Source organism: Pelodiscus sinensis, chromosome 9 (assembly GCF_049634645.1).
Source record: "Pelodiscus sinensis isolate JC-2024 chromosome 9, ASM4963464v1, whole genome shotgun sequence".
Taxonomy (NCBI): Eukaryota; Metazoa; Chordata; order Testudines; family Trionychidae; genus Pelodiscus; species Pelodiscus sinensis.
In genome coordinates this window covers 23,295,486-23,321,468 of record NC_134719.1, presented here as the reverse complement: position 1 = coordinate 23,321,468, position 25,983 = coordinate 23,295,486, and the positions used below count along the sequence as shown (strand labels likewise).

General features: G+C 43.4%; 1 protein-coding gene across 1 annotated transcript in view; it reads left to right on the top strand.

The window, feature by feature from the left end:
* ERICH3 (glutamate rich 3) overlaps window positions 1–25,983 on the top strand; it is a 72,993-nt gene that overhangs the window by 29,887 nt on the left and 17,123 nt on the right. Inside the window, exons 7-11 of the mRNA XM_014577164.3 lie at window positions 525–740; window positions 2,841–3,021; window positions 6,816–7,002; window positions 12,602–12,891; window positions 16,085–16,321. Of these exons, the coding sequence (XP_014432650.1) occupies window positions 525–740; window positions 2,841–3,021; window positions 6,816–7,002; window positions 12,602–12,891; window positions 16,085–16,321 (1,111 nt within the window). The remainder of the gene's footprint in view (window positions 1–524; window positions 741–2,840; window positions 3,022–6,815; window positions 7,003–12,601; window positions 12,892–16,084; window positions 16,322–25,983) is intronic.

Sequence of the window (25,983 nt, the reverse complement as noted above, 5' to 3'; positions counted from 1 at the left end):
GAGGCCTGTACCCAGGTCCTCAAGTTGTGCTCCCAGTTTGGCATGTGCACATTCAGTAAGTTCAGGGCTTTGCGTGCGCGCGCACGCACGCACGCACGCACGCACGCACACACACACACACACACACACACATTTCACAAGCAAAGCTGTGGCCACTGATTTAGAGGGTCTTTTTGAAAACATGAATGTAAAATGGAAGGAATAATCAAGCCATGTCTATCTAGTACAGTGTTTCTTAAACTTTTTAAGGCTGAGGAACACCAACAAATAATTTTTTTATGAGGAACACCAAGGACTTTTTGTTGACCAAAAAAAAAAAAAAAAGGGCCGGGGGAAAGTTATTGGGCAGAAAAAAAAAAGCAGGGGGGAGTCGCCCACCCCTTTAAGGGTATCCATTTTGAACTCTTTTGTTCTCCACAGCACACCTCTGACAGTGTTTAAGAAACACTGATCTAGTATGTACTGTGCTGAGCAGGCTCACTGTTTGTGTGAATTTGGCTTTGACTTTTTAAATGTAATTGCAGGGAGATAAAAGCATGCTGAGGCTTATGAACTCAGTGGATTATTTGGCTGGACTATCCCCATACCAACTACCCATCATTAACAATTATGTGATACCAGTGCCGCCTCCACCCCAAAAAGGAGATAAGAACCTAAAGGGAGTTAGACACGGGACATCCAGAGGGAGACGCTTTCGCCCAACCACTGCTCCAGATGGCTTAGAGCAGCTGCTAACAAAGGTATGAGATCTCTTTTCCTCCTACCTCTTCCCTCCTGATATCTTTGTCTTGCTCCAGAGATACTTTTACCAGACATACTGTCTTAAGGATGTGAGGGGACAGTGAAGAGGTTCAAGGTAGGCTGAATCTGGCTAGCAGTGAAAGTAGTGCCAATCTCCCCAAGGGACCAGAGAGGAGCAAGATGAGCAGATCAAGATCAGTGCTAGGGGCCACATACAGCATACACCCCAGGCTAAGCACCCTCAGTGCTTCGTCAGGGGTCTATATTTTGAAGTATGCTTTAAAGGCACAATCTTGGCTTAAAATCTGTGCTGAGATATTGTATTGTCTACTGTTGAGTGCAGCAGCCTGGGATTACTTTCCATGGCCAGATTAATTTAGTCAAGTATTCTAATTAATAACCAGACCGTGTACTAATTCAACTGAGCAGGACTGAAATCATCACTTGGAAGTGAATCAACTCAAATACTAGAAGAAGCAGCTAGACCTTTCCTGTTTTTGCCTCTTCCCCATAGTTTAAGCTCTGTGGACTTCTAAAAACCCAACTTTTGATTATTTTGTTTTGTGAACTCTTTCCAATGATTCATCCATAAAGCATTTCCACTGAAGAGAGTGGTTTTACACATACACGCACAGACATGAACCTAAAATCATTTGTTAAAGCACTGTTTCTTAAACTTTTTAAGACCGAGGAACACCAAACAATAATTTTATTTATGGGGAACGCCAAGGCTTTGTTTGTTGAGCAAAAACAAAAGAAAAAGAAAAGGAGGCTTGCCCCTTTAAGGGTGGCCCTTTCCAAGGGAAAAGTTATTGACCAAAAAAAAAAAAAAAAAACCCAGGGAAAAATTTGTTGAGGAAAAAAAAGACAGGGAAAAGTTGTTGAGTAAAACAAACAAAAAAGGATGGGAAAAAGAAGTTAAGCAAAAAAACAAAAAAACAAAAACCCCAAGCCCCCCAAAAGTTTACTCTTTAATCAGGAGAGCAGGCATTGCCCTTTTGAACTCTGTTCAGGCATTGCCTTTAAAAGGGTGGCCATTTTGAACTCTGTTCTCTGTGGCACACCTCCAACTGCCTTGCGGCACACCAGTGTGCCGCGGAACACACTTTAAGAAACACTGTATTAAAGATAATCAAGCATAACAAGCTGTTTGGGAGGCAGACGTATTCACAGAAAGAAGTTGGAGTGTTGGGAGAATAATCTGCTCTGGATATATCCATGTATCCCACATATCCATTCAAGTAAACAATGTATTTGACATCAGTGCCACAGCAAAATTGAAAATCTATCTTTTATGGTGCATGCCCCCAGCGTAAAGGACTCATTCCTTTCTCAGGCAGAATGACCATCAACCTCCATAAGAAGTTGCTAATATGTGGGCTGAATGTTGTTTTTACATGCTTGAAGTTAGCCTCTGACATACGGGAAGGATTTAAAAGAAGGATTCTGCAGCTGGGAGGAAAGCTGATTTGGGTTTTGGATCCCACAGGCAGGTTTGGGAATTTCCAATTTGGATAAGCATTTGCCAGCTCAAAGAAGAAAATATAATTTATCCATCTGGACAAGGTATGTCTGGTAAAGACACAGGGACTGATTCTTGGATCTGGTGGAGCTTTGCTCACTGCAGGATCCTAGGCGATGGGCAAACCTAGCTGCATGCCACCTTTGACATCCCTGATCCCAGAGTTGCCGTAGTATGAGTTAGATCCGCCACAGTGCTTTTTTAACTAACTCCAGCTAGATTGACTTAACAGTCTGTTACAGCATCTGGGGACTGCTGGAGTCCAGCAGTGCTCTGGCTGTGTTCCCTTCTCTCAGGTACATTCCTGATATTCCCAATGTCTCATACCAGGCAATCCTCACCTGAATCATTAGGGCAGCTTTATGGCCCCTTTGCACCACTGGAGTGTTACATAGGCTCTGACTCAGGACCATGGATTTGTTGCAACATTTTGATCTATTTGCAGTTCAGGAAGGTTAAATTCAGTGAGCGACAGAGGTGAATGAATACTTAAAAAATGTCTCACCAGCATTGCCCCTTTGTTCGCCCCCAGGTAGGAGTCTGGTTGCTGAATGTATTTATTGTGCTTCTGTTGTAGGATTCAGGAAAATTCCATAAACCCTCATTACACAGCAATGCATCTGTTACAATGATCTACCTAGGAAAAAGTGTGCACTTGTCTCATGATGACACCGATTACAGAGATGAAATCAAAGTCTATCAGCAGCATTGTGGGGGAGAAAACCTTTGTGTCTACAAAGGCAAGCTACTGGAAGGAGGTAAGGATTAAAAAGTGGAGGAGTTCATTTTAATTCTCTCAACATCTTATTTTCTGGATAAACTGTTGATGTGATTTCAAAATGATTTCAGCTGAGCTCAGTCAAGATATGCACATCTAGGGACTTATAAACCAGCTGCCTCCATCCAAAATCGAGATTTACTGTTCCATGATTGAAAATGAGGCTGCAATTACTTTTGCAAATTATGGAAGAAGGAATTTAAAGGAGTAATTTAACAAAATACTGTGGGTTAGATTAATTTTTGGATAGAGATGTATGGTTAATAAAATATCTGCAGGAGTAAACTGTCCCTGAATACTAAATTATCTGTTTCCGAGTAGCAGCAATACGTGACTGTATGCTCTTTATTGTTCCAGAAGGAAAACTGTATTCCAGGGGCCCAGTTCTGATCCGTTTTACACCAGTGTGACTCCATTGCCTTTGCTAGCGTTACTCTGGTATATATGAAGAATGAGAGAAAAATCAGGCCTGGGAATCTACTAGTCCTGACAGCTGTATATCAGTTTAAGGCTGAGATCACAAGTCTTCGGATGCAATGGAATCACAGTTGTCCTGCTGCATGGAGGCTGGCGGGGGAGAGGGGGGATGGCTTATAATCACTATGCATCACATAATTGCACACTGCTCCCACTCTGCCTAGCTGACTATGGAGGAAGGAGGGGTAGCTGTGATTATGGACGGGAGAGTTACCACAGATCACAATTCCAACCCAGGAACTGAAGGAAGATTTCTTTCCAACACTGCCAATGTTATTGAGTTCCTCTGCCCAGAAGCAATACACCTCCCCCTCCCCTTGCATGGTGTCATGCTAATGAGTCCCTGTAACTTGATGTGATGACTACTATTGCTAAAGGGGTGATTTTCATCTTGCTATTGAGAGAAGCATTAGAACCTATATATACAATATGAGGGGGACTAATTTAGCTACAACTACTCAAGAGAGAGATCTTGGAGTCATTGTGGATAGTTCTCTGAAAACATCCACTCAGTGTGGAGTGACAGTCAAAAAAGCAAACAGAATGTTAGGAATCATTAAAAAAGGGATCGAGAATAAGACAAAAAATATCTTATTGCCTCTATATGGTACACCCACATCATCTTGAATACTGCATACAGATATGGTCGTCTTATCCGCCCAAAAAATATATTGGCATTGGAAAAGTTTCAAAGAAGGTCAACAGAAATGATTAGGGGTTTGGAACAGGTCCCACATGAAGAGAGATTAAAAAGACTTGGACTTTTCATCTTAGAAAAGAGGAGACTAAGGGGGGATGTGATAGAGGTCCAAAAAATTATGACTGGTGTGGAAAAAGTTAATAAGGATAAGTTATTTACTTGTTCCTATAATATAAGAACTAGGGATTGCCAAATTAAATGAATAGGTAGCAGGTTTAAAACAAACAAAAGGAAGTTTTTCTTCATGCAGTGCATTGGAACTCCTTGACAGAGGATGTTGTGAAGACTAGGACTTTAACAGAGTTCAAAAAGAGCTAGATAAATTCAAGGAGGTTAGATTCCATCAATAGCTGTTAGCCAGGATGGGTAGGAATGGTGTCCTTAGCCTCTGTTTGTCTGGAAATGGATGACAAGAGAGAGATCATGTGATGATTAGCTGTTGTGTTCACTCCCTCTGAGGTATCTGACACTGGCCATTGTTGGGAGACAGGATACTGGGCGAGGTGGACCTTTGGTCTGACCCAGTATGACCGTTCTTATGTTCTAACCAGTAGTTCTGTTCCATTCAGTGGATATGTCTACACTGCAAAGTTAATTTGAAATAACAGCTGTTATTTCGAATTAACTTTAACAGCGTCTATACAGGCAAACCGCTATTTCGAAATTAATTTGAAATAGCCGAGCGCTTTATTTGAATTTGGTAAACCTCATTCTACAAGAAGTAATGCCAAATTCGAAATAGCTATTTCGAATTAAATACTGTGTAGACATTTAATTTGAAATAGGGGGCCTCCAGCCCTTCCCAGGGAGCCCTGGTGGCCACTCTGGGCACAACCAGGAAAACTTACTCTCTTCTCTTCCAGCCCCGGAGCCATTAAAGGGGTAGACCCTGGCCACAGTGCCTATGCCAGCTCCAAGCCTGCCAGCCCAGAGCCAGAAGTGGCCACCGGGGCCCCTGACCCAGTGGCCCAAAACGTGAGCCAGCAAGCCACTGGCAGCCAGCCCTCCATCACGCCCCAGGAGCAGTCTGCCAGCTCCCAGGAGCCTGCCAGGGGCTGGAGAAGGTGGGTGCCTTCCTGGTCCAGGGTGGAGACCATGGACCTTATTCAGGTATGGGGGGATTCCCCCAAAGTCCATGATCTCCGCCCTAGATGGAGGAACGCAGCCGTCTATGGCAGGATAGCTGGCAGCCTGGCCACCAAAGGCCACATGCAAACCCAGGAGCAGGTTAGCATGAAAATCAAGTTGGTCCAGCGAGACCCCCCAACCCTGAGCCCTGAGCTTCCCCTCCCCCTTCTTTCCCTTGCTTCCCTCTTCCAGCTCCCGCCTCCCAGGTTTCCCACCTCCCCTCTTCCACTCTCTCTCTTCCCCTTTCCCACCTCGTTTTCCCAGTCTCACCAGAGGTTCATCTCCCCCCCCCCCCAGTTTTGTTCAAAAAACCCAGTTTTTATTTTTGAACATACGTGTCTTTTATTTGACATCAGGAAGGGGGGCTAGGGAGGGGTAAGTGGAAGGATGTGAGGGAGGAATGGGGCACGAGCCGCAGTGGGGAGGACTGGGGTGGCTCTGAGGGCTCCTCGGGGTGGATGCTCTCCCACAGGGCATCCCGGATCCTGACAGCCCTCCGATGATCCCCCCGGATGGCAGCCTGCAGCAAGTGCAGCCGGGCTGATGGCAACAACCCCACGAGACGCACTGGCATGCCCAGGGGCAGCTCTAGCTCAATGTGGCCAAGTGCTGTCTTGTCCTGTGTGCGGGCACTCAGGGCACTCCAAGACAGGACTGCTTTGCTGTCCCTCATCGAGGTAGACAAGCAAGTAGGGAACCCTGAAAACTGTCTGTCTGGGATGGGGGTAGAGTTCCTTTAAGCACGGAGCTCAGTTAGCCTCAGGCAGCAGCCCCACACAGTAAGTCCTAACCTGATGTCCTGCCGGCACTGGTTCCGGCAAGCCTTAACTTTGGTTCAGGGTCCAATCAGTGTGGATATGCTATTTCGAAATAGCAAAATGCTATTTCAAAATAGGTTTTGTGTGTAGATGTGTTAATTCAAATTAGCTTAATTCAAATTAACTATTTAGAATTAAGTTAACTTGAATTAACGCTGTAGTGTAGACATACCAGTGAGTTATAAGTAACTGATTGTACTTGCTTCTTACTTTTCACTGAATACAATAAAGAGTTGTGTTTGTGTCTACTACCCTTTGCTAGAGAGACTCATCAGTGCTCAGCTGTGTGTCATAAGCCCTACACTTCTAGGTAAAAGCTAATGGTGACCTTGCACAATTCAAGTGGTAAAGGACTAGAAGGCTCTGGGTTCTAGTCTTCCTGCAACTGTGAAGTTTAGAATAGCTGTAGTAACAATGTCCTAGCTGGCCATAGATGCGTGACAGCACCCCCAGGATGCTGCCGTGGGGATAAAGATGTTTTTTGTAGATATCAGAAGGTGGAATTTCACAACATAATAATCTTTCATGCAGATGAGAAGCAAAGAGCCTGATCTGACAGGGTCCATTATCTGGCACATAGGCAGACAAAGTGGAGATTGCTGGACACGTGCTTTCAGTAAAGCACTAACCCCCTTCTTTCTCCAATTACAGAGACCTTTCACTTTACCTCAAAGCGGCACCATGGTTTCCCCTTCAGTCTCACCTTTTTCCTCAATGGACTACAGGTGGACAGGCTGAGCTCCTGCTGCGAGTACAAGCATCGGAAAGGCATGCGATTGGGAGGCAAACATGGATACTTTGGCTTCGCAAATGTAGACAAAGCCTCTCCTTGCTATAGGTATGCTCACAAGTGTTTCACCTGCAAAACTATTCCCACCTTTCCCCACCATCAAACCTTTTGCCCATTGATCTCTCTGGAGTCCAGGTCACAATGAATGGGGTTCTGTTGCCTATCTTGAAACCAGTTATATCATCTGCATATTGGATCTACTTGTGCATAGGCTTTGGATAGGCAATCTCCCATTGAAAGCAGGTGATTTTTTTACATTATTCTATTGTGATATTGCACGGGGTACCCAGGACCCAGTCCAAGGTTCCTTCTAAGCTGTGCAGCTGCTTACTGAGTCCTGCCCAGACAGGGGCTCTGGACTCATGCATGGAGCTGCCTGGCTGGGGGCAGGCACTTCTCTCTCAGCTACAGAAGCAGCTACCTGCTGAGGACAGAGCAGCGAGTCTTTCCCAGCCTCTAGGGAGGGGATGTTTCCCTGTGGCTGGGAGAGACTTGCTGTTTTGTCCTCAGCAGGGAGCTGCTGGCTGTAGCGGAGGGAGAAGTACCCCTCCCCTAGCCAGGCAACTCCATAGGTGGAAGCCCTGAGCCCTTAGTCAGTGCTCATAAAGCAGCTGTTGGGCTGTAATGCTGCTTAGAGTGAACCTTGACTGAGTCATCTTATTCCCCCCTCCTTCTCCTCTACTGGGCCCAAGTGTGAAGGAGACTTGCTGGTGCTTAACTGGAAATCTGTTCTTTGACAGCATAAGTGTGTAAGACACCTGAGCCTCCTCCTCTGGGCTACTCCAGCCCTCGCTTTGTCACGCATGTTAACAGTTAGTATACCTCAGTCCCTGAGCTCCTTTGCAGCATTTCCCTGTAGAATCCAGCCCCCTTGCCACTGATCACTCAAAGAAATACCAGGGTTGGTTGTGTCCAAGGAAACAATGTATGTACCAGCTTGTCAGATTAAGCTCAGGATGAGCTCCTTGCTACATTCCATAGCACTGATGGAGAAATCAACAAGAAGTTTATTGTTAAAGTTTCAAGAGATATTGAGTAAGGATAATGGAAACAAGGGTTACTTATAAAGTAAAACTATCACACACTTCCTAGGGTTTTCACTTAACTAGTACATTAACCTCCTGTTTAATGAAGTTAATCTCACTCAAAGCCTTTTGCAGAAAGTTTAACTCAAGCTGGTTAGACTCCTGTTTTCAAGAAACACAATGTCTGTTTACTTCCAGGTACAGGATGACCGAGGATCTCTTTTGTTTCCCAAATCTAGTTCAGCAAACCTTTGAAGTGTATATCAGGATAAGGTTATTTTCCTCTACTGTATGTTCTCCCTGGATGATTTCACATCTCTCTGTTGAATTTGCATGTAAATACCTCCAATGTGTTAGCTTATTGTGCTTAATTTTCCTGCTGACAGAGAGACAGGTGAATAAACATCTTTTAAGTGCCAGGAAGCCTGTTTCTCCACTTCTCCTGTAATACAGAATCTAAAACATATTTTTAGCATTCTCACATAGCTCCTTACAAAGTAACTGTCCACACATTTCACAATGATATAAACAACATTTCATTTCAGATCTCTCATGGCATTCTTTTTGAACCAGAAAGGACATACCAGAATCAAGATATTCTTATAACTCCATTGAAAGTTGATACTGAGGAGTTTTTGGATCACAACCATATTTTCTGTTTTTAATAATGCCAGAGAATTTTAAACTGAAGATGTATAACTACATCAGAGCATTTGTCCAAAGGCTGAGGCAATATCTGTCAGTGTGAGAAGAGAGAAACGGGCCTTTTGTCAACCAAAGAGGCATAGAAAGCAGTTTGGCATTATTGGATAAGTGTGTCCTCTGGATGTGAATGCTAAATATCAACAGTGAAATTAATAACAATGGTGCCATTTAAACGATCTGTAAATTTCAGAGTTAACAGCACATTCATCTCTGAAGGCCATTCCCATCTCTCAGACCTATCATTGACTCAGGTAGACATCAATACATCATGTTACACTCAGTTTGTGTTCTTAAGGTTTTCTAGGCCATCATGCAAGCTGGATGCATGATTAAAACAATAAGAACAAAATCATAGATGCTGAAGAACAATTCTGCCTCAGCATCTAAAGTCCACAGTAATTTCTCTGGCTGCTGAGTAGGCAAATAAGGACATTGCCCAGGATACAGAAAACAAATACGAGCACAGCAAAGCATTCCTTATGGCCAAAGACAATGCCATGAACAACAGCTGGAGCATATGCCAAGAAGCTTCAGTTTTAATAAAAATAAAAAAAATCTGTCTACTGGATTTTCAAAGCAGGGTCACACAGTAGAACTGCTGCTGCCATATATAATTTTTAATCTTTTTATTCTTTTCATAAACATATTTTAAAAACAACAATGAACAGTTGGATGAAGAGGGGAGGAGAGATAGGGAACCTCCATAGAGCCAAACTAATTTTTAGATAAGCACTAAATTCTGAGGAAAAATTCAAGCTAAAGTTTACATGATTTATGTAAATGGTATGTTAGAGTTGCTATGATAAGGATTCTCTGAGGAGTGAAAAGCAGCTGAGTTAGGATGGAGGTACTGACTCAGTAAATATCTAAACTAGCTCAAATTTCAGTCTTTCTGTGTGTGCCTGTGTGTGTGTGAAGAAAATGGATTACCTTTATCTGAAGTGACATGTGTCTGGGGAAATAGTTCAGATTATTTCAGATTATTGGAAAAAAACCAATGACTAATTAAACTTTTCTCTCTCAACTAGCCCACCCAATTGTAGTTACTGACCTAAAGAGCCCCTTTTGCAAGGCTCTTGTCCCAGCTGAGAGAGCTGTATTTACATACCTCCAACAAGTCACATCCATAAAGTCATGCTTTGCCCCTGCATGTTTGAAGGTGAAAGTTATGAGCATAAATAATTTGGAACATGATTTTGCATCCACAGATTCAGGGCTTGCTCCCATGCTCAGAGAAGGTTCCCATTGATTTTCATGGGTATTGAGTCAAGCCCCGACTTAGCCCCTGATTACACAATCGGTTCTGCCTGGATGCTGGGGTTAAGTTATGCAGAGCTTATTGTAGGCTTGAAGCCCTAACTAGTTGTGCACCTGCACTTAGGAACTCCAATATCTGAATGTCCTTTAGGAAATTATGGGCACTAATAACTGAGGGGACAAAACTCCTAACATAATTATTCACATTTGATGCTGACAAAATTAACAGTCCTAGAAGTGTCTAGGATACATCTCAGTAGTTTAGAAGCAGTTGTGCAAAGGGTTAGCATGGGGGGTTGCTGTATTAAAGCTTTATATAAGAAGAGCAGTTGAAAAGGGAGTAAAGGGCAGTCTCTTGGGTCATTGTTTTCTAGGAAGGAATGAAAGATATGGGAAGGGGCTCATGGGATAGGGCGAACTGCTGAGAGTAAGGGAGAGGGAACAGACCTAAAACAGTTGTCTTGAGGAAAGAAAAAGGAATAAGCAGAGTGGGGTTTTCAGTATTCCGGAGCCTAGGCACTGAGGCTTTGGGTAATGTCTACACTATATATGGATGCTACAGTGGCATGGATACAGCACTGTGCCATTATGACACTGCAGTGGAGACACTTGCTACAGGGATTGAAGTTAATCTACCCACTGAGATATGGTAGCTAAGTTGCCTGAAGAATTACAGGTAGTGTCTATACTGGGCTTAGGTCAGTTTAACTATGTCTCTAAGGAGTGTGAATTTTTCACACATTTGAGTGATGTAGCTAGTTTGATTTAAGTTTTATTATATCTTGATCAGACCACAGAATGTCCCCATGATCCATGGTATGTTATACAGACTTTCCTGGACAGTACCAGAGTTCTGAAAGCAACCACCATCTGTTATGAACTGAGAAATCTTTCATGAGCAGGAGAGGCAGATGAGGAAGCAGAGGTGGTTAATGAAGATTAAAGCAGCATTAAGAATTTATTTTTTTAAAGAACTAGCAGGAGGGAGAAGAAGAGGAATTGGCTTGGTCTGCACGTAACAGGTGCATTGGCAAAGCTACAATGGTCAGAAGTGTTAAGGAGGGAAGCAAGTCAGGAGTGTCTATCTAGGGATGTAATAATGTAGTTGATTAACTGATAAGCAAAAGCTTATAGGTTAATGATATAGACTACACACATTTCCCTCCCCTCCAAGTAATTTTTTTAGCAGGCTGGCCAGCAACCTGGCTCAGTCCTGGCTTGCAACGGGTCCGAGACCTACCCCTGCTGCGGCTCTGCATTTAAAGTGCATTAGGAGCTAGGCTGGCAGGTAGCCCGGCTCAGTTCCGGCTTGCACTGGGTCCAGGAACACAGAGCCCCCCCCTCCCAGACAGGGGCTGCTGCCACCCTGCGCTGCTGCCTCTGTATCTGTATTAGAGGCAGCAGCATGGCATGACAGGCAACCAGTCCATGAGGGGAGTTAGTTTTTAAACTGGCTCCCCTCACAGACCAGCTCCCACCTAGCACCCCACGCTGCTGCTTCTGATACAGAAACAGCAGCAAGGAGTGTCAGGGTGCTCCTTGGAAGTGGGTCTGGAGCATACTGGCTGCTGGCCCCACCCCCAGATACTAGAGAGTAGTTGACTAACCAATAAGAATTCATGAGGTTACTCGATTATTCAGTTAACCGATGTTTAACATCCCTAGTTCTGAAAAAACAACAAATAGTCTGATAGCACTTTATAGACTAACAAAACATGTAGCTGGTATCATGAACTTTTGTGGGCACAGCCCACTTCTTCAGATGACCGGTCATCGCTGTGCCCACGAAAGCTCATGATACTAGCTACATGTTTTGTTAGCCTATAAAGTGTTACCAGACTATTTGTTGTTTTTTCAGTTTACCTGTACAGACTAACTTGGCTTCTCCCTGAAGATCTCTAGTTCTGTCTCTCAGGCTATCTACACAATTTGCACATATTTTTCTGACATAACTCTGCAATCTTGACATAGCTTCAGAGACATGGTCCTGGATCTCAGCTCAGCCCATTGCTAGCAAGCCAAAGTGCAGTTACAAATATGCAATTCGGGGCTTGTTTGCCAGCAAATAGCTGCACAGCAAACCAGGGCACGAATCTATAGCACATTAGCACTCCTACTGCACTAAGTTACTCTTCAGGACTTTCACTGAACTGCAGCAGCATCCACACAGGATGTTGGCAAGCTGATACACTGTAGATTTACTGCACATATATTTGCATGAACTATTCTTTTTCACTAGCTGCACAGCTTCTAGTCACCCAGTATGTATGAGGATGATGTGTAAATTTAGATGGACTATATGGGCCAACAATGTTACCCTAACCCAGTTGTTGTACAACATTAAACAGTCTGAATCAAGGTGCAGGGTTTGGATTCAGGGACCTTAGCCTGCTTAGTACACACCATTAAAATCCTTTAAAACATTTAATTAGGGATACAGAAAGGAAGAAAGCACTTACAGAATTTGAAATGTAAAGTACAATATAAGGCTTTAATTTTAACAACCTCTCTTGTCCCCTTTCCCTTTAGCAGGGGAAAAAGGGGGGAGGGGAAATTTTATTTTTAACTTACAAGGCGTGTAGCAGGTTATTTCATACATTTCCATTGTTTGCTGAAGGAAAACTGTGTAGTTTTCAAGTCTTGCATGTTCTTTTTGTTAGGTGTATTATTGCAATGGGCCTAGACAAAAAGCCCTCTCCTCCAAAGAAAAAGATGAAAGCAGACTATGGAGAAAAGCAGGAGGATTCTGTGAAGGATGAAGAGCACAGTGAGCCAAGTGAGGGCAGTGTCGAGCAGGAAGCGACCAAACATTCAACAGCAGACATTTCATCTCCTGGAAAGGATCAGGAGCCTGCAGAGGACAATGTGGAAATTGGAGAAGAGGAAAGAAAAGAAGAAACACAAGAAGGGCCAGAGTCTGAAGATGACCAGGAAAATGCTAGTAAAGATGGTACAGTATCAAAAAGCTCCATTAAGGAACACAAATGGGAAGACAGAGCTGTCTAATGGAAATGGCACAGTATTGATAGTCAGGAGTCCTGGGCTCTGTTCTCAACTCAGCCATTGACCACAAGCATGGCCCTTTGCCTCTTTTCCATTTCCCAGCCTATATGTTGCCTATTTAGACTGGATGCTCTTTAGGATAAGGACTGTCTCTTGCTGTATATTTGTGCTTAGCACCACAGGATCCCCTGAATGTGATGGTGGGTTACAAGTAGGAATAAGAGATCCTCCGGAAAAGGGCTTATTTTCCGGAGAATCACGTCTAGACTGGCGCTTTTCTCCGGCTTATCCCCAAGCCGGAAAAAAGCGGGAGCCATGTAAATGCAAATGCCGCAGGGGATATTTAAATCCCCCGCGGATTTGCAATTGCGATGTGTCTCATTAGCATCCCTTTTCCGGAAAGGGATGCCAATGTAGACACAGCCTGTATGTATGTGAGAGACAGAGAGAGCACACTGTATCAGAGCTATCAGAGACAGCAGTTAAGGTTGCAGGAAGCAGCAGATGTACAGGAGCTTAGTGGATGGGGAGAGGTGTTGTCAGAGGAGTTGTCAGAGGTGAGGAAGTAGCAGAGGGACATAGAAGACAGTGGAGATGCAATAAAAGGAGGGGAACAGAAGCAGGTGATGGGACAGGAAGAGGGAGTGTGCTGGGTGGTATAAGGAACAGAAGTAGCAGCCAGGATGTGTGAGGTGTTGGAAGATAGGAGCAGAATGGGGGTGGTGGTCAGGAGCTGGGGCTTGAGGTGTATTCATAGAAAAGGGTGGCAGGAGTGGAGGCTTTAGAGTTCTTAGAAGATGGGAAGGAATGGATGGGCTATAGAAGGTTGGGGAGTGGGCAGGAGTGGAGGGGTTGGTGTGTGTGGAAAAGGAGAGGGAGGAAAGAGCCAGGCTGTGAGGGTATGCATAGGACTAGAGGAGGAGGCAGAAGCTAAGGTGGGGAATATGCTGAGTATAGGATGAGAGGATCAAGAATGTGGGTGAGGAAGACAAGCACAGAGGTTAATGTCAATGGGCAAGTCAATGGGAGTTGGGTGCCCAACTCATTAAAGTGATTTTTAATAATCCCATTGGGTGCATATTTACAATGTCAGGTGCCTAATTCATTTTTGCATCAAGCCTGAGCTGTCTCTCAATTAGTGGGCATGTTAACCCCTCTGTGCTGTAGTGCCTCCCCTGTATTGAGAGGATAGTATCACTCCTCCTTTTGCAAGGGTGCTGTCAAGTTCAAATCCTTAATGTCTGTGAAGTATTCAGATACAATGGTGAGAACATCACAGAAATGTCCAGGAGGAAATGGATAATTCAGAGTAGGATTTAACTAAAGGACGTATTATAATGGCGTAAGGAGGTGAATTAAGGTTGCCTGGGTAATGTTAATTCTGTTCCTTCTGAACTTTTGAGTGCTTGATTTTGCAAACTTAATCTTTTAATGTAGTTGTTTTTAAGTGTAATACTAATAATAATGAGCAAGGAATGCTCATAGAAGTAAGGCTTTGTAGACTAGTGTCTATATGCAATAGATTATGTTTTTTAGTTGTACAGTTCGTTCATTCTTTGCATTTGTGATCAGTATCTGACTTTCAGGGTCATTCTTGTATTGCTTAGATTTCCTTCACTACAATCAAATCTAACACAGAAGATTTCTTGAAGACAGTATATCCTCATTCACTCAATCCTTGCAGTATACTTGCACTATAGCACTAAAAGTGCCTATTTTTAAGATGGCAATTTTTTTGTACCATATGACCACCAATGCCTTTTCCATTTATTTATTTGGCACATGCATATGTATCTACCTGACTACGAAAATTGTTAGCATCTTCTGTTTCTTCATTTACTTATTTAAAAGATACCTTTTAAATAATATATCATATTATTTCTCTATAAATATTTTCTACTTTCCCACTTTCTACTGCTGTCCTCACTTACATGAGTTTTCTGTACCCTCAGAAAACTTTCTTATTTGGCACTACATATATGTTTTGGTGATTAGTTTTGCGTTTATCCCTGCTGCGGGTGGACACCTCTCTGACAATTACTGAGAAGGCTTGCCACCTCTGAGGCAACTGGAATCTCAATTGATTTGAATGTAGAAAATAAAACTACTTATTTTCTTAATTCTCATTGTAGAATAATTGTTTATTTGCCTAATTGGTTCCACATCAGATACTCTTCCCTTCTGTCTTTGGCATTTTGTCACTTCAACAAGAAAAAGAGGTGAACAATTAAATTTGAAAGGTGAGAAATTTTTGCCACGAGGGACAGCTGGAGCATGTCTGATGTGACAATTCTCTTTCATGATACAGTTTTGTTGCCTTTCTGCAGTCTGTGTAGCAAATTAATGGTTGCAATGTAAATATTGTATTGTGAAAGGGATTTCTGTATTTTCTGGTTTGTGGAAATAAAATTAGACTATTTTTGGGTGGCATGAAGAACATTTTCTAATACACACATGATTTCAATTTTGAATTACATACAAAGCCCTTATGTTATCAGATTCTCAGTAAGAGGCTTGGGTTGAAATCTTGTCCCCACTGAAGTCAAAATGGGAGTTTTGTCATTACTGTCTATGGAGCTAGGAATTCACCCTGTAACCAAATGAATATATTAGAAGATCCATGCAATAATCAGAGCATTGCTCTGCAGCGTCCTTTGACTGAGTCTGAATAATTAATTTATTTTGTAGGACATCTCTCTGTTAATTAGTCTTGTCAGTCCACCTTTATCCTACTTTCCACACAGAGCATATTATCCTTCTGGTGCTTTAACCATTTCTTAAATTAATATTCCTTTTAGCTTGTTTTTTCTGTGATGAGGATTTCTTCTCTTCATGTATTGGTCTATCTGACTTATCTTTGTTGATTTTATTTTTTACACCTGAATGACACCTGCTAGATCATTGTATAGTTTTGCTCCATTTCTGTTACTCTAGATATAAAGAAAATGATTTTTTTTTTTAGGTAATGTACTTTTACAATCCCTCCTGCGGCCTCATATATTCACTCATTGTAAAAAGAAGTGAGGAAATGCAAAGGAAAAAGAGGGTTAATGGAGTTAACCTCTCTCTGGTTAATAAGAACTTTAAGTAGTTATGAATTCCATTTTCTGTCTCATGCTAGAGGTCTTCTTTTATTTCAGAGTATGATGAAGATTTTGAAGCAGATGAAGAGAAATCAGATGAGAAAGTTAATGAAGAAAGACAGGCTGATGATCAAATGAATGGAATGTCAAAGTCACCCTCAGATGATGAAAAAGATAATTTAGACCATGAAAAGGAGAGTAAAAGCTCATCACAGAAGACACCTCAGGCCTCTGACAGCGAGAAAGATGAAAGTGATGGATACTCAAACAGTGACTCGGAAGAAGATAAACAAGGTTAGTAGTTTTTTCTTATCATGGCATAGGGTACTTGACCTGATTTGTGTTTTATATTTTATGCTTGCCTTATCCCATGCATCTAACCTGAATTATTGTTGAGCTACACATTCCATTGTGTCATTAAAGTGACACATTAGGGCTTCATCCATCACAACATATCCATGCCTGCAGAGCTGTTACCTAACTCCCTAGAAAGCTATGGATCCTGTTTCCCTACACAGTGGGATTGCCAGGCTGTCCCACAGATAACCAAGCTCTGCAACAACTCGCTGTGGAGCCAACCACATGTGAAGAACATAGGCCACCTCGGCTATGTCTAGACTGCAGGCTTCTTTCGAAAGAGGTTCTTTCGAAAGCATCTTTCGAAAGAGCCTCTTTCGAAAGATCGCGTGTAGACTGCAGGCGGATCTTTCGAAAGAGCAATCCGCTTTTTCGAAAGAGAGCACCCAGCGAGTCTGGATGCTCTCTTTCGAGGAAGCCCTATTTACATTGAAGAACGCCTTCTTTTGAAAGAGGAACTTTCGAAAGAAGGCGTTCTTCCTCGTGAAACGAGGTTTACCGCCATCGAAAGAAAAGCCGCGTTCTTTTGAAATAATTTCGAAAGAACGCGGCTTGAGTCTGGACGCAGGGGAAGTTTTTTCGGGAAAAGGCTACTTTTCCCGAAAAAACCCCTGAGTCTGGACACAGCCCTCTTGTCCATCTAGCTGCACTATTCCCGATTCTCAAAACCCTTTGTCCCTGTCCACTGCATTCATTCAGTTAATCCAGCTCTGCTCTGCAGCAACATTACTGTACAGCCATGAACAAGGAGAAAGAAAGAAGGGCCTATTTTTAGCCATGTCATAGCACTTCCATATGAGAACATCATATATTAATTATACCTAGCAATATTCCCTCTGATGTATATAGCGGATAAGGGACATAGAAGAATCACTTCACACCCAGTGTGGAAATACAGCCAATTCTGGAGCGCAATGCAACAGCTATTTAACAGCTCATAGAAATGCTGCAGATTAGCTCGGCAACAGAAATGAAGATGTAGCTGCTTGGGGAATTTAGGGAGGAATGTAGCCAAACTAAATACATTGGGGGGCAAATCTTCAGCTTGTGTAAATTTTCACAGCTCCATTGATTTCAGCGGGGCCATGACAATTTACATCAACTCAATGTCTGTTCTTTTAGTCATAATTTGGCCAGCATAATTTGACCTCGGTTAACATTCCCTCTCTTATGAAATGTGTAACTTCAAACACATCAGACGTTTTCCATCTGATAGTCCTTATATGGGAGCTATTTGCTCGAGTTAAATGTAAATATTACTTTCACATTTGTATTTCTATGTGAAATAGGCAAAGGTAAAATGGCTCTTGGGGAAAAAAATGCACCATTCCATAGAAAATCTAGAAGTCTTCAGAAACTGAAACCAGGTTTGAAACATGTTTGCATATCAGATCACCACAATGATCAGAAAGAATCTTGATTTTTCATTTTCCAAATGATTATCAGGAATAATTTTATCTGCAGATTCCTGGGCAATCAGTAAACTTTTAAAAATTGTTTTCTGCTTATTAGTGTCTTGCATATAATCAGCTTTCTTGTGACCAAATTAGTTGCTGCTTAGTTCTCCTTGATCATTTTTATTAAGCTCAGAAGAGTGTGTGTGTGTGTATGTGTGAGAGTGTTTGTATGTGTGTCTCTGTGTGAAAATAGATAACATAACAATGAGGGTCCTTGGTTCTTCCTAAATTAATATACTTCTTATTTGACTACAGAAATACTGCAACACTGATAACATATGTAGGTAAGGTCTAGTGAGGTGCTTCCATTAATTCTCTTTTATTCAATCATTTGAAATACAGTAGAGCCTCAAAGATACAAACACCAGAGCAATCGGACACCATGTGAAACCAGAAACAGCATCAGAGGAAAAAAAATCCCAGCAAATACTATATAGTGCCTACATTGTATCTTAAAGATAGGCTCCTTTGGCTGCCTGTCCCAGCCTCACACCTACTGCCATCTCCATCACAGAGACAGCCACTTACAGCAATACACTGGGTTTGGCAGCCCAAAGAAGTGGGAGCTAGCAGAGTACTAGAATCTGCACTATGTCCCCCGCTCCTCTTATTGCATTCTTTTGTCCCCAGTATGCTGTTTTCATGCCCACCCCTGCCAGGAGGGAGATACTGAGTAGAGATCTCAGCCACTGCTGAAGCCTGGCCTGGAGTGTCAGCTACTACCTGTACTTTGTTCAGAGTTACAAACATACTGCAAAAAAACCAACAAATGATCTGGTAGCACTTTATAGACTAACAAAACATGTAGATGGTATCATGAGCTTTTGTGGTCACAGCCCACTTCTTCAGATGACCGGAGTTATGAGTTGGGGATATAAAAACTCGAAATAAATAGGAGAGGGGAAGAAGAGGGGGGAGAGAAAGGAAAAAAGGAGGGGTGAGAGACAGAGCATCATTAAGTATCTGGAGAATGGGTACTTAAACCTAAGCAGATAAAAATCAAAGTCAATAGATAGATTCCTAAGACAGGAAGGATATCACTCAGAGAGCTGATAGCAACTTCAGTGGTTATTAAGTAGGTAGAGTCCCCACCAGCCCATATCACTACTGAGTCCATTAGCATGTGAATAGAAAATGAGGAGTACAGGATCTTTGAAATAGGGCTTTTCTGTCAAAAATGCCCCTTCTAAACTGCCAGGTTTTTTTTTCAAAAAGCCCCATTTTGAAAAAAGCGGCGGCCGCCATTATGAAAATGAAGTGCAGGATATTTAAATCCCGGCTTCATTTGCACTTTCGATAGGTCTAATTTACATCCCTCTGCTGACAGAGAGGTGTAGTTTAGATGTAGCCTAAGAGTGTGTCTACACTGTAGGGCTTACCTCGAAATATGCTACACAAATTGAGCTACATCAATTACGTAGCTTATTTCGAAATAGCTTATTTCAAAATAGGGAGTGTCTACACAGCACCTATTTCAAAATAGAGCACTCTTGCTCCAACTTCCCTTACTCCTCATATAATGAGGGTTACAGGAGTCGGCGTAAGGAGTACTCCAGCTTGACATTTTTTTTTACACTATTTCAAAAAACTGCCTGCTGTGTATATGCGGGCTAAGTTATTTCAGAATAGTGCTAGTTATTTCAAAATAGTGTTGCAGTGTAGATGTACCCCAAGAGTCCTGCAGTTTTTTATTGAGCAGCAGTCAGTAGAGGGCCATTGCACTGTACAGGCAGTCACCGGGTTACGTGGATCCGACTTATGTCGGATCCCTACTTAAGAATGGGGTGAGGGAACCCCACACTAGCTGTACCCCCCCCCAGCAGACCGCCGAGACACGCCACGGCGGTCCCGCCGCCCGCGTCCTCTGCGGCGAGAAAAGCTGCTCCGCGTCTCCCTGGTCTGCGCCCTCCTCCAGCAGACCAGTAGCTGCACCCTCCCCCAGCAGACAAGGCTTTTCTCACCGACACCTGGGGTAGAGCAGCTGGGGGGCTGCCGGGTTGGTCCTACAGCGCCGAGGTGCGGCGCTACTGGACCAACCCAGCAGCACTCCAGCTGCTCAGCCCCAGGCGTGTCCGATTCAGCTGCTGCTAGTCAGTTTCAACAGCGGCTGAATCTGGACGCCTGGGACAGAGCAGCTGGGGCGCTTCCGGGTTGGTCCCCACAGCACCGCACCTCGGCGCTGCGGGGACCAACCTGGCAGCACCCCAGCTGCTCTACCCCAGGTGTCCCCAAGTCAGCTGCTGCTGAAACTGATCAGCGGCTGACAGGGGCAGATGACCGTTTTGCGGGGCCCCGGGCAGCATAATTTTGCGGGGCCCCCCTTTGCCACGGCGCATGCGCAGTGACGCCATGCGCATGCGGGGTGGTGCCATGGCACATGCGCGGGGCTTTTTGAAGCGTGGGGCCCGGGGCGGCCGCCCCGTTCGCCCTGCCCTATATCCGCCCCTGGAGGCTGATTCCAGGAAGCCCGGGGCAAAGCAGCTCTGTCTCGGGCTTCCTGTAGTCAGCTGCTGGTCAGTTTCAGCAGCGGCTGAATCGGGGACACCTGGGGTACCCGACTTATGTACAAATTCAACTTAAGAACAAACCTACAGTCCCTATCTTGTACGTAACCCGGGGACTGCCTGTAGTTGGTGATGAGCTAGAAATGGATCCAAATTGGAACAATGAATCCGCAAACTCTTGGATTTGCAGTGGGTCTGGTTTTAAATCCCTTGATCTAAAGCCAAAACCGTCTTCGGATTCAGGTTGCAATGCACCCAAAGTCTCTGGAGAATGACTGGTATCCTTACAGAGATTTCTACCATTCAAGATGAGAGAAATTTCCAGAAATGAGTTTGTCTTATGAGATTTTCCTCATTCTGGGACAGAATCTCATAAAAATAGCTTTCACCACTATTGAGCCCAAACTCAGTGTGCTTTCAAATATTTCTTATGACTTAGAACTAAAAGTCTGCCCCAGGAAGGGTTTATCTTCTCCTAACATCCATTTACTTTATTGGCATCATAATCCTTAGCCATTTTTATCTTCCCACAGTGTGCTGAGCTCATGGTTTTGTTCTTAGAGAGGCAGCTAGCAATAGTTCATTCAACTAAGGCACTTTTTCTATTGACGGGAAAGGCTGTGTTTATTGAAAGTGAATCCTGAAAAAGAGGCAGCTTTTCAATGGACAAGATTCTGCTTCAACAATATGAAATAGAGGATGACATTGTAGCAGTAGAATTCAAGCCACCAGCAAATCCTTTCCATGGCACATGATTAACTATCTAGCTTTCATTCTATGGCTAGGCTTAGTTTTGCCTAGATGACACATACTCCTCGAGGGCAAGAAGTTACAAAATATGTTACATTTGTGAAAAGTAGGGAAAATTTGAACCACTAGCTAACAATTGAAGCTGATACATTTGATAAATACACGTGTCATCCAGCATGGGTAAGATACAGCGCTGCGAGACTGGTAAGAAAAGGAGAATCTAGCTTAGGAATGATAGGTGAGATTTGTTTTTAATCACTGAAAAAGAACAACAACTTTTCTTATTGTGTTTTTGTTAACTATCCCAGGCACCGATTCACCTTTTGAGAGCATATTGTGAGTGTCAGCAATGAACGACGGGCAAGAAAGCTGACTGTCAACAGACAGTGCAGACAGGGAAAGAGCTTATGATCAGCGTTGAAGGCCACTGGTAAAGATGACTGGAGTGGGAGTTGAGAAACAAAAACAAAACAAAACAAAAAAATCCCCATTCATCTAAAAATGTTAAAAAAGAGACTTTATAAGCTAACAGAAGAAAATTCACTTTTTTGTAGTTAGATGTAAGACATACCGATTCTAGTTCAATTACATCCATACAATTCTACTCAAGGTCTTGAAAGATTTTTTTTATATTTGTCAACTTGGCAAACAGGGACTTGTATAAAGGAGAAAAGAAAAGGATCCAATTTCATATCCTATCCCTCTTCCATACTAATGCAGGATTTGTTTCCCACAGTGCTGTTGCAATGCCCTAGTATCTAAGGAGTGACTTCAGTAGCTTTTGATCTAAAAGCACCTACTTCTTTAGTTAAGGGGTGAAGTCAGTCAGTTTGGGAACAGTAGCAGACTCTTTAGCCCCTTTATGTAGTCCAGCCAATTAGAGGAGGACAGAGATCCAAAATGTGTCAATGTTGGGTACAATTAGAGGTGGGAAGGAAATGGTTTTCCCATCCGGTGAAAATGTTTGAGATTTCAAACATTTGCTTATTCTGCACTGGGACAAAACTCAGAGATGTTTTGAGAGATGATGAAAGAAAGAGAAGGGGGGGGGGGAGAGAGAGGGAGCAAAAGAGCCAATAGTGCGTGGGTTAGGGCAGCTTCTGAATCAAGCACAGCAGGCACTTTAATCGATCTCTCAAAGGCTTGTATTAACCAACGTGCACTAAGTGCACCTGCACTGAGCCTCCAGCTGACCAGATCTTGTCTGACTGCCCTTCAATTCTGATGGAGGGGCAGCTGGGCCAAACTGAGTGTCAGGAGGGTCAACCCACTGAGGTTTGATTTACCTACACAGAGTCAGTGGGCAGGAGCAGGGCAGTCTGAGCTGGTGTGGGGTATGTGCAAAGGCGGTTGCTCTCCTACCCTCATGCCTGGTACCCATCTCCTTGGGGTTGGACCCAACCCCCTGGGCATCCACACCCTGAAGGCAGCACCCAAAGCCCAGTCCAGTCTTCCCACCTCTTAGGGCCATGATACCTATGATCACATCCTGCCCCATGCAATGGTCTCTTCATGCCCACAGCACTGGAAAGGGACTGGAAAGCTTCCCAAAATGGGCAACTGAAGGTTTCCTTGTTCTGGGGGATTCCTTAGTTGCTGTAGAGATGGTAGAGCTCACTCAATGTCTCCATCTCCTAGCGTTCAGTATAGGAAGCATGGACAGATCACTGTTGCATTCCAGCAGTCATTCGCAGGCTTTCAGCTGCCTTCCTCCTCTAGTGCCTCCTCATATTCTGCTGAACTCTCGAGACCTGAGAACCAGGGCCCAGGACTAGAAGCACCGCTATTCTCTACTTTTACATTAGAAGATTTTCAGGGTAGGAGAGTATGTCTCTCTGTATGGGCTAAATTTTGTCATACTGGTGACACGGGTGGAAGCCAAGTTTTCTTGCAGAGAGCTTTTCCCTTTTGCTCTTTGTGCATTAATGCATGAACTGTGTCGATTGATGTCACTTGTACTCCTGGAGCACTGACGATGGAAGTCTGGTATGATGTCATGAATCTCACAGGAGCCTTTAGGGTCTCCTCTGCACCCCTTGCAGGCTGTAGCAGTAGGTGGCCAAGAGAGAGAGGCAGGGCACACAAAGGGCACTTTCAAAACGGCACTAAATGCAGAGTTCATTCTACTGAATGCCCCACCTTGAAACGCTCTGCACGTTTGCAGGTAAGGGCCTGCAATTAATTATTAATTGTATTATTAATAATCACTATAATCATAAATGAAACTTGGTAGTGCTAGCTAGTCTCCAAGTGTGTGTTTGTGTGAGAGAAAACGAAGTTATTGATCGATACCATGAGTTCTTCAGGTATACTCTCTTTCAGCCACTTGTCTTTCTCTTGTATTTAAAAATCCTGTTAACTCCTGGACAGGCTGGGCATTGCAACTGAGGCCTTAGCATTTAAATTTTCACACTCTGGCTTGGCATATAGAGTAAGAGCTGTCATGGTAAAAACATTGACACTCTGATTCAAAGGGCTCTTGGAATCACATGGCAAGCATGCTGTTCACTAACCCTAGAAATGTGGCTGTTGGGTGGGGCGCGCTGTTGGAGAACTCATAGTTCTGGTAAGTAGTAAATTTCTTCTTGGCTTCCCGATAAATGTGGAACATTAGGGATGTGGATTTTTTTTTGGAAACACTGCCAATGTTCAGAGGGCTGACAGCCACCCAGGGTCCTGGGGCAAGGTGTGTGTATGGGACTTCCACACCTCAGCAGGGGTGGAGCCTCGGGAAGTCAGCTCTTAGCACTGCCCAGACCACAGCAAGCTTCCTACCCAAGCACTCAGAGCTTCTCATAGTGCCTGCATAGTGCTGCAGCGCTCTGGCAGCAAGTCAAAGGGGCCTGGGTCTCTGGTTGCTGTGCCTTCCATAACAGTGTTTGGGAGCTCCAGGCCTCTTTGAATCTCTAGGCCCCGGTGAATTGCCTCCTCTTCCCCATTGGTGGATTTGCTAATGTTCTTTAAACAGTAGTCTACTGAATCTACAGCTTATTGTATTCTGATTAACTCATATTTAGGCACATAAATAATTGGCTATTTTTCAGAGGTGCTGAACACCTCCAGCTCCCATTAATTTCAGTGGGTGCTCAGAGACTATGAAATCAGGCCACTAATTTAGGTGTCCTAACTCTAGGCACACCACGTTGAAAGGTAACCCTCAAAGATCTTGAAGAAGTACATGTGCAAGGGAAAGAAGCTTCTCAAATGAAGTCTTGTAGGTTTTTTCTTTCATGCTATTGTTGTCACTAAGTGAATTTTTGATCTTTTGTTAATTTGAATGCGGACTTTGAATGACTAAGGCAGGAGTGGGGAACCTTTTTTGGGGCAGGAGCTGCTGACCCACAGAAAAATCAGTGGGGGCCACACACAAGTGAGAAGCCAAGAAGAAAAAAAAGACACTTCCCACATTCTTCTTCCACACCAGAGCCTAGGGGCCCAGTCTAGAAGATTTTTGTGTACTCCAGTCACGTGGTGGGCAGTGGAGGGGTCTGGAGTGCCATGAGCCTCCAAGGCCAGATCCAGGCAAACATCCTGAGGTTCCCCACCCCTGGACTAAGGTATGTTCAGATACCGTGTGCTTGTTACATGGAATGGATGTTGGCCTAAACTATCATTGTGATTCCCGGGTCATTTTCAGGAGAAGTTTCATTTTTGGTAAAGGCCTAATGGTAAAACTCTCATTACCATGACAAAACCACAGAAATCTGTAAATTACCCAAATAGCTAGTTTACATAACCAAATTATTTCTTTTCTTTTCTTTTCTTTTCTTTTCTTTTCTTTTCTTTTCTTTTCTTTTCTTTTCTTTTCTTTTCTTTTCTTTTCTTTTCTTTTCTTTTCTTTTCTTTTCTTTTCTTTTCTTTTCTTTTCTTTCTCCCTTCATCTTAATTATTGTGTGCACAATTCATTTATGTCTTGAATATATCTAAGCCATGGTCCTTCGACTCATGGACTTTTCACCAAGGTTCCCCTAAGCTGCATGGCAATACAGCCCCGCAGCTACTTAATGAGCCCCGCCCAGCCATGGGCTCCGGACTCCATGCACCAAGCTGCCCAGCTAGGGGATGGGCACTTCTCCCTCAGTGATAGACGCAGCTCCCTGCTGAGGACAGAGCAGTGAATCTCTCCCAGCCGGTAGGAACCTGTCCCTTCCCAACCTGCTGGGAGAGACTTGCTGCTCTGTCCTCAGCAAGGGAACTGCTGCTGTTGCTGAAGGAGAAGTGCCCCTCCTCCAGCCAGGCAGCTCTATGTGGGAGTTCTGAGCTCTTGGCTGGGCAGGGCTCATTAAGCAGCTGCTGGGCTGTGCTACTGCACAGCTTAGTGGGAACTTTGCTTCTCACTTGTTCAAAGTTAAGCACTTGTGTGATTGTATACAGAATCAAGACTGTAAATTGCAAGCTATTTGGAGCAGGGACTGTATCATGAATGTATTTTTGAACTCCACCCAACTCCTCTTTGGGCCCCTGGGTGCTACTGTGTTACAAGTAATGTATGCTGATAATAATGGGACACAGAATAATACAGAGGGGGATCAAATCTTATCTCATTTCACCTTACCTCTGCATTTATGCTGCACTCATCACCACAGTATCTGAATTCAACAAGATTGCATAGGTATAACTGAACACAGAATTTCACTCTGTGTGTAGAGATTTATAAACATATCCAGATAAACATATCCAAATAAGCCCAAGTCCTTATTTTCACGTAATATTATAGGTTAGGCATAAATAAAGAGCATTTAAAAAAGATTTTAGCATTCAAATCTTTATGGCCCATAAGCAGATGAATACATCATAAATAATCATTGGACAGTTTTCCTGGAAATAAATATACACTGCGTATGTGAGTGTATGAGATTTTTTTTTCTCAGCTGACCTATTTATGTTA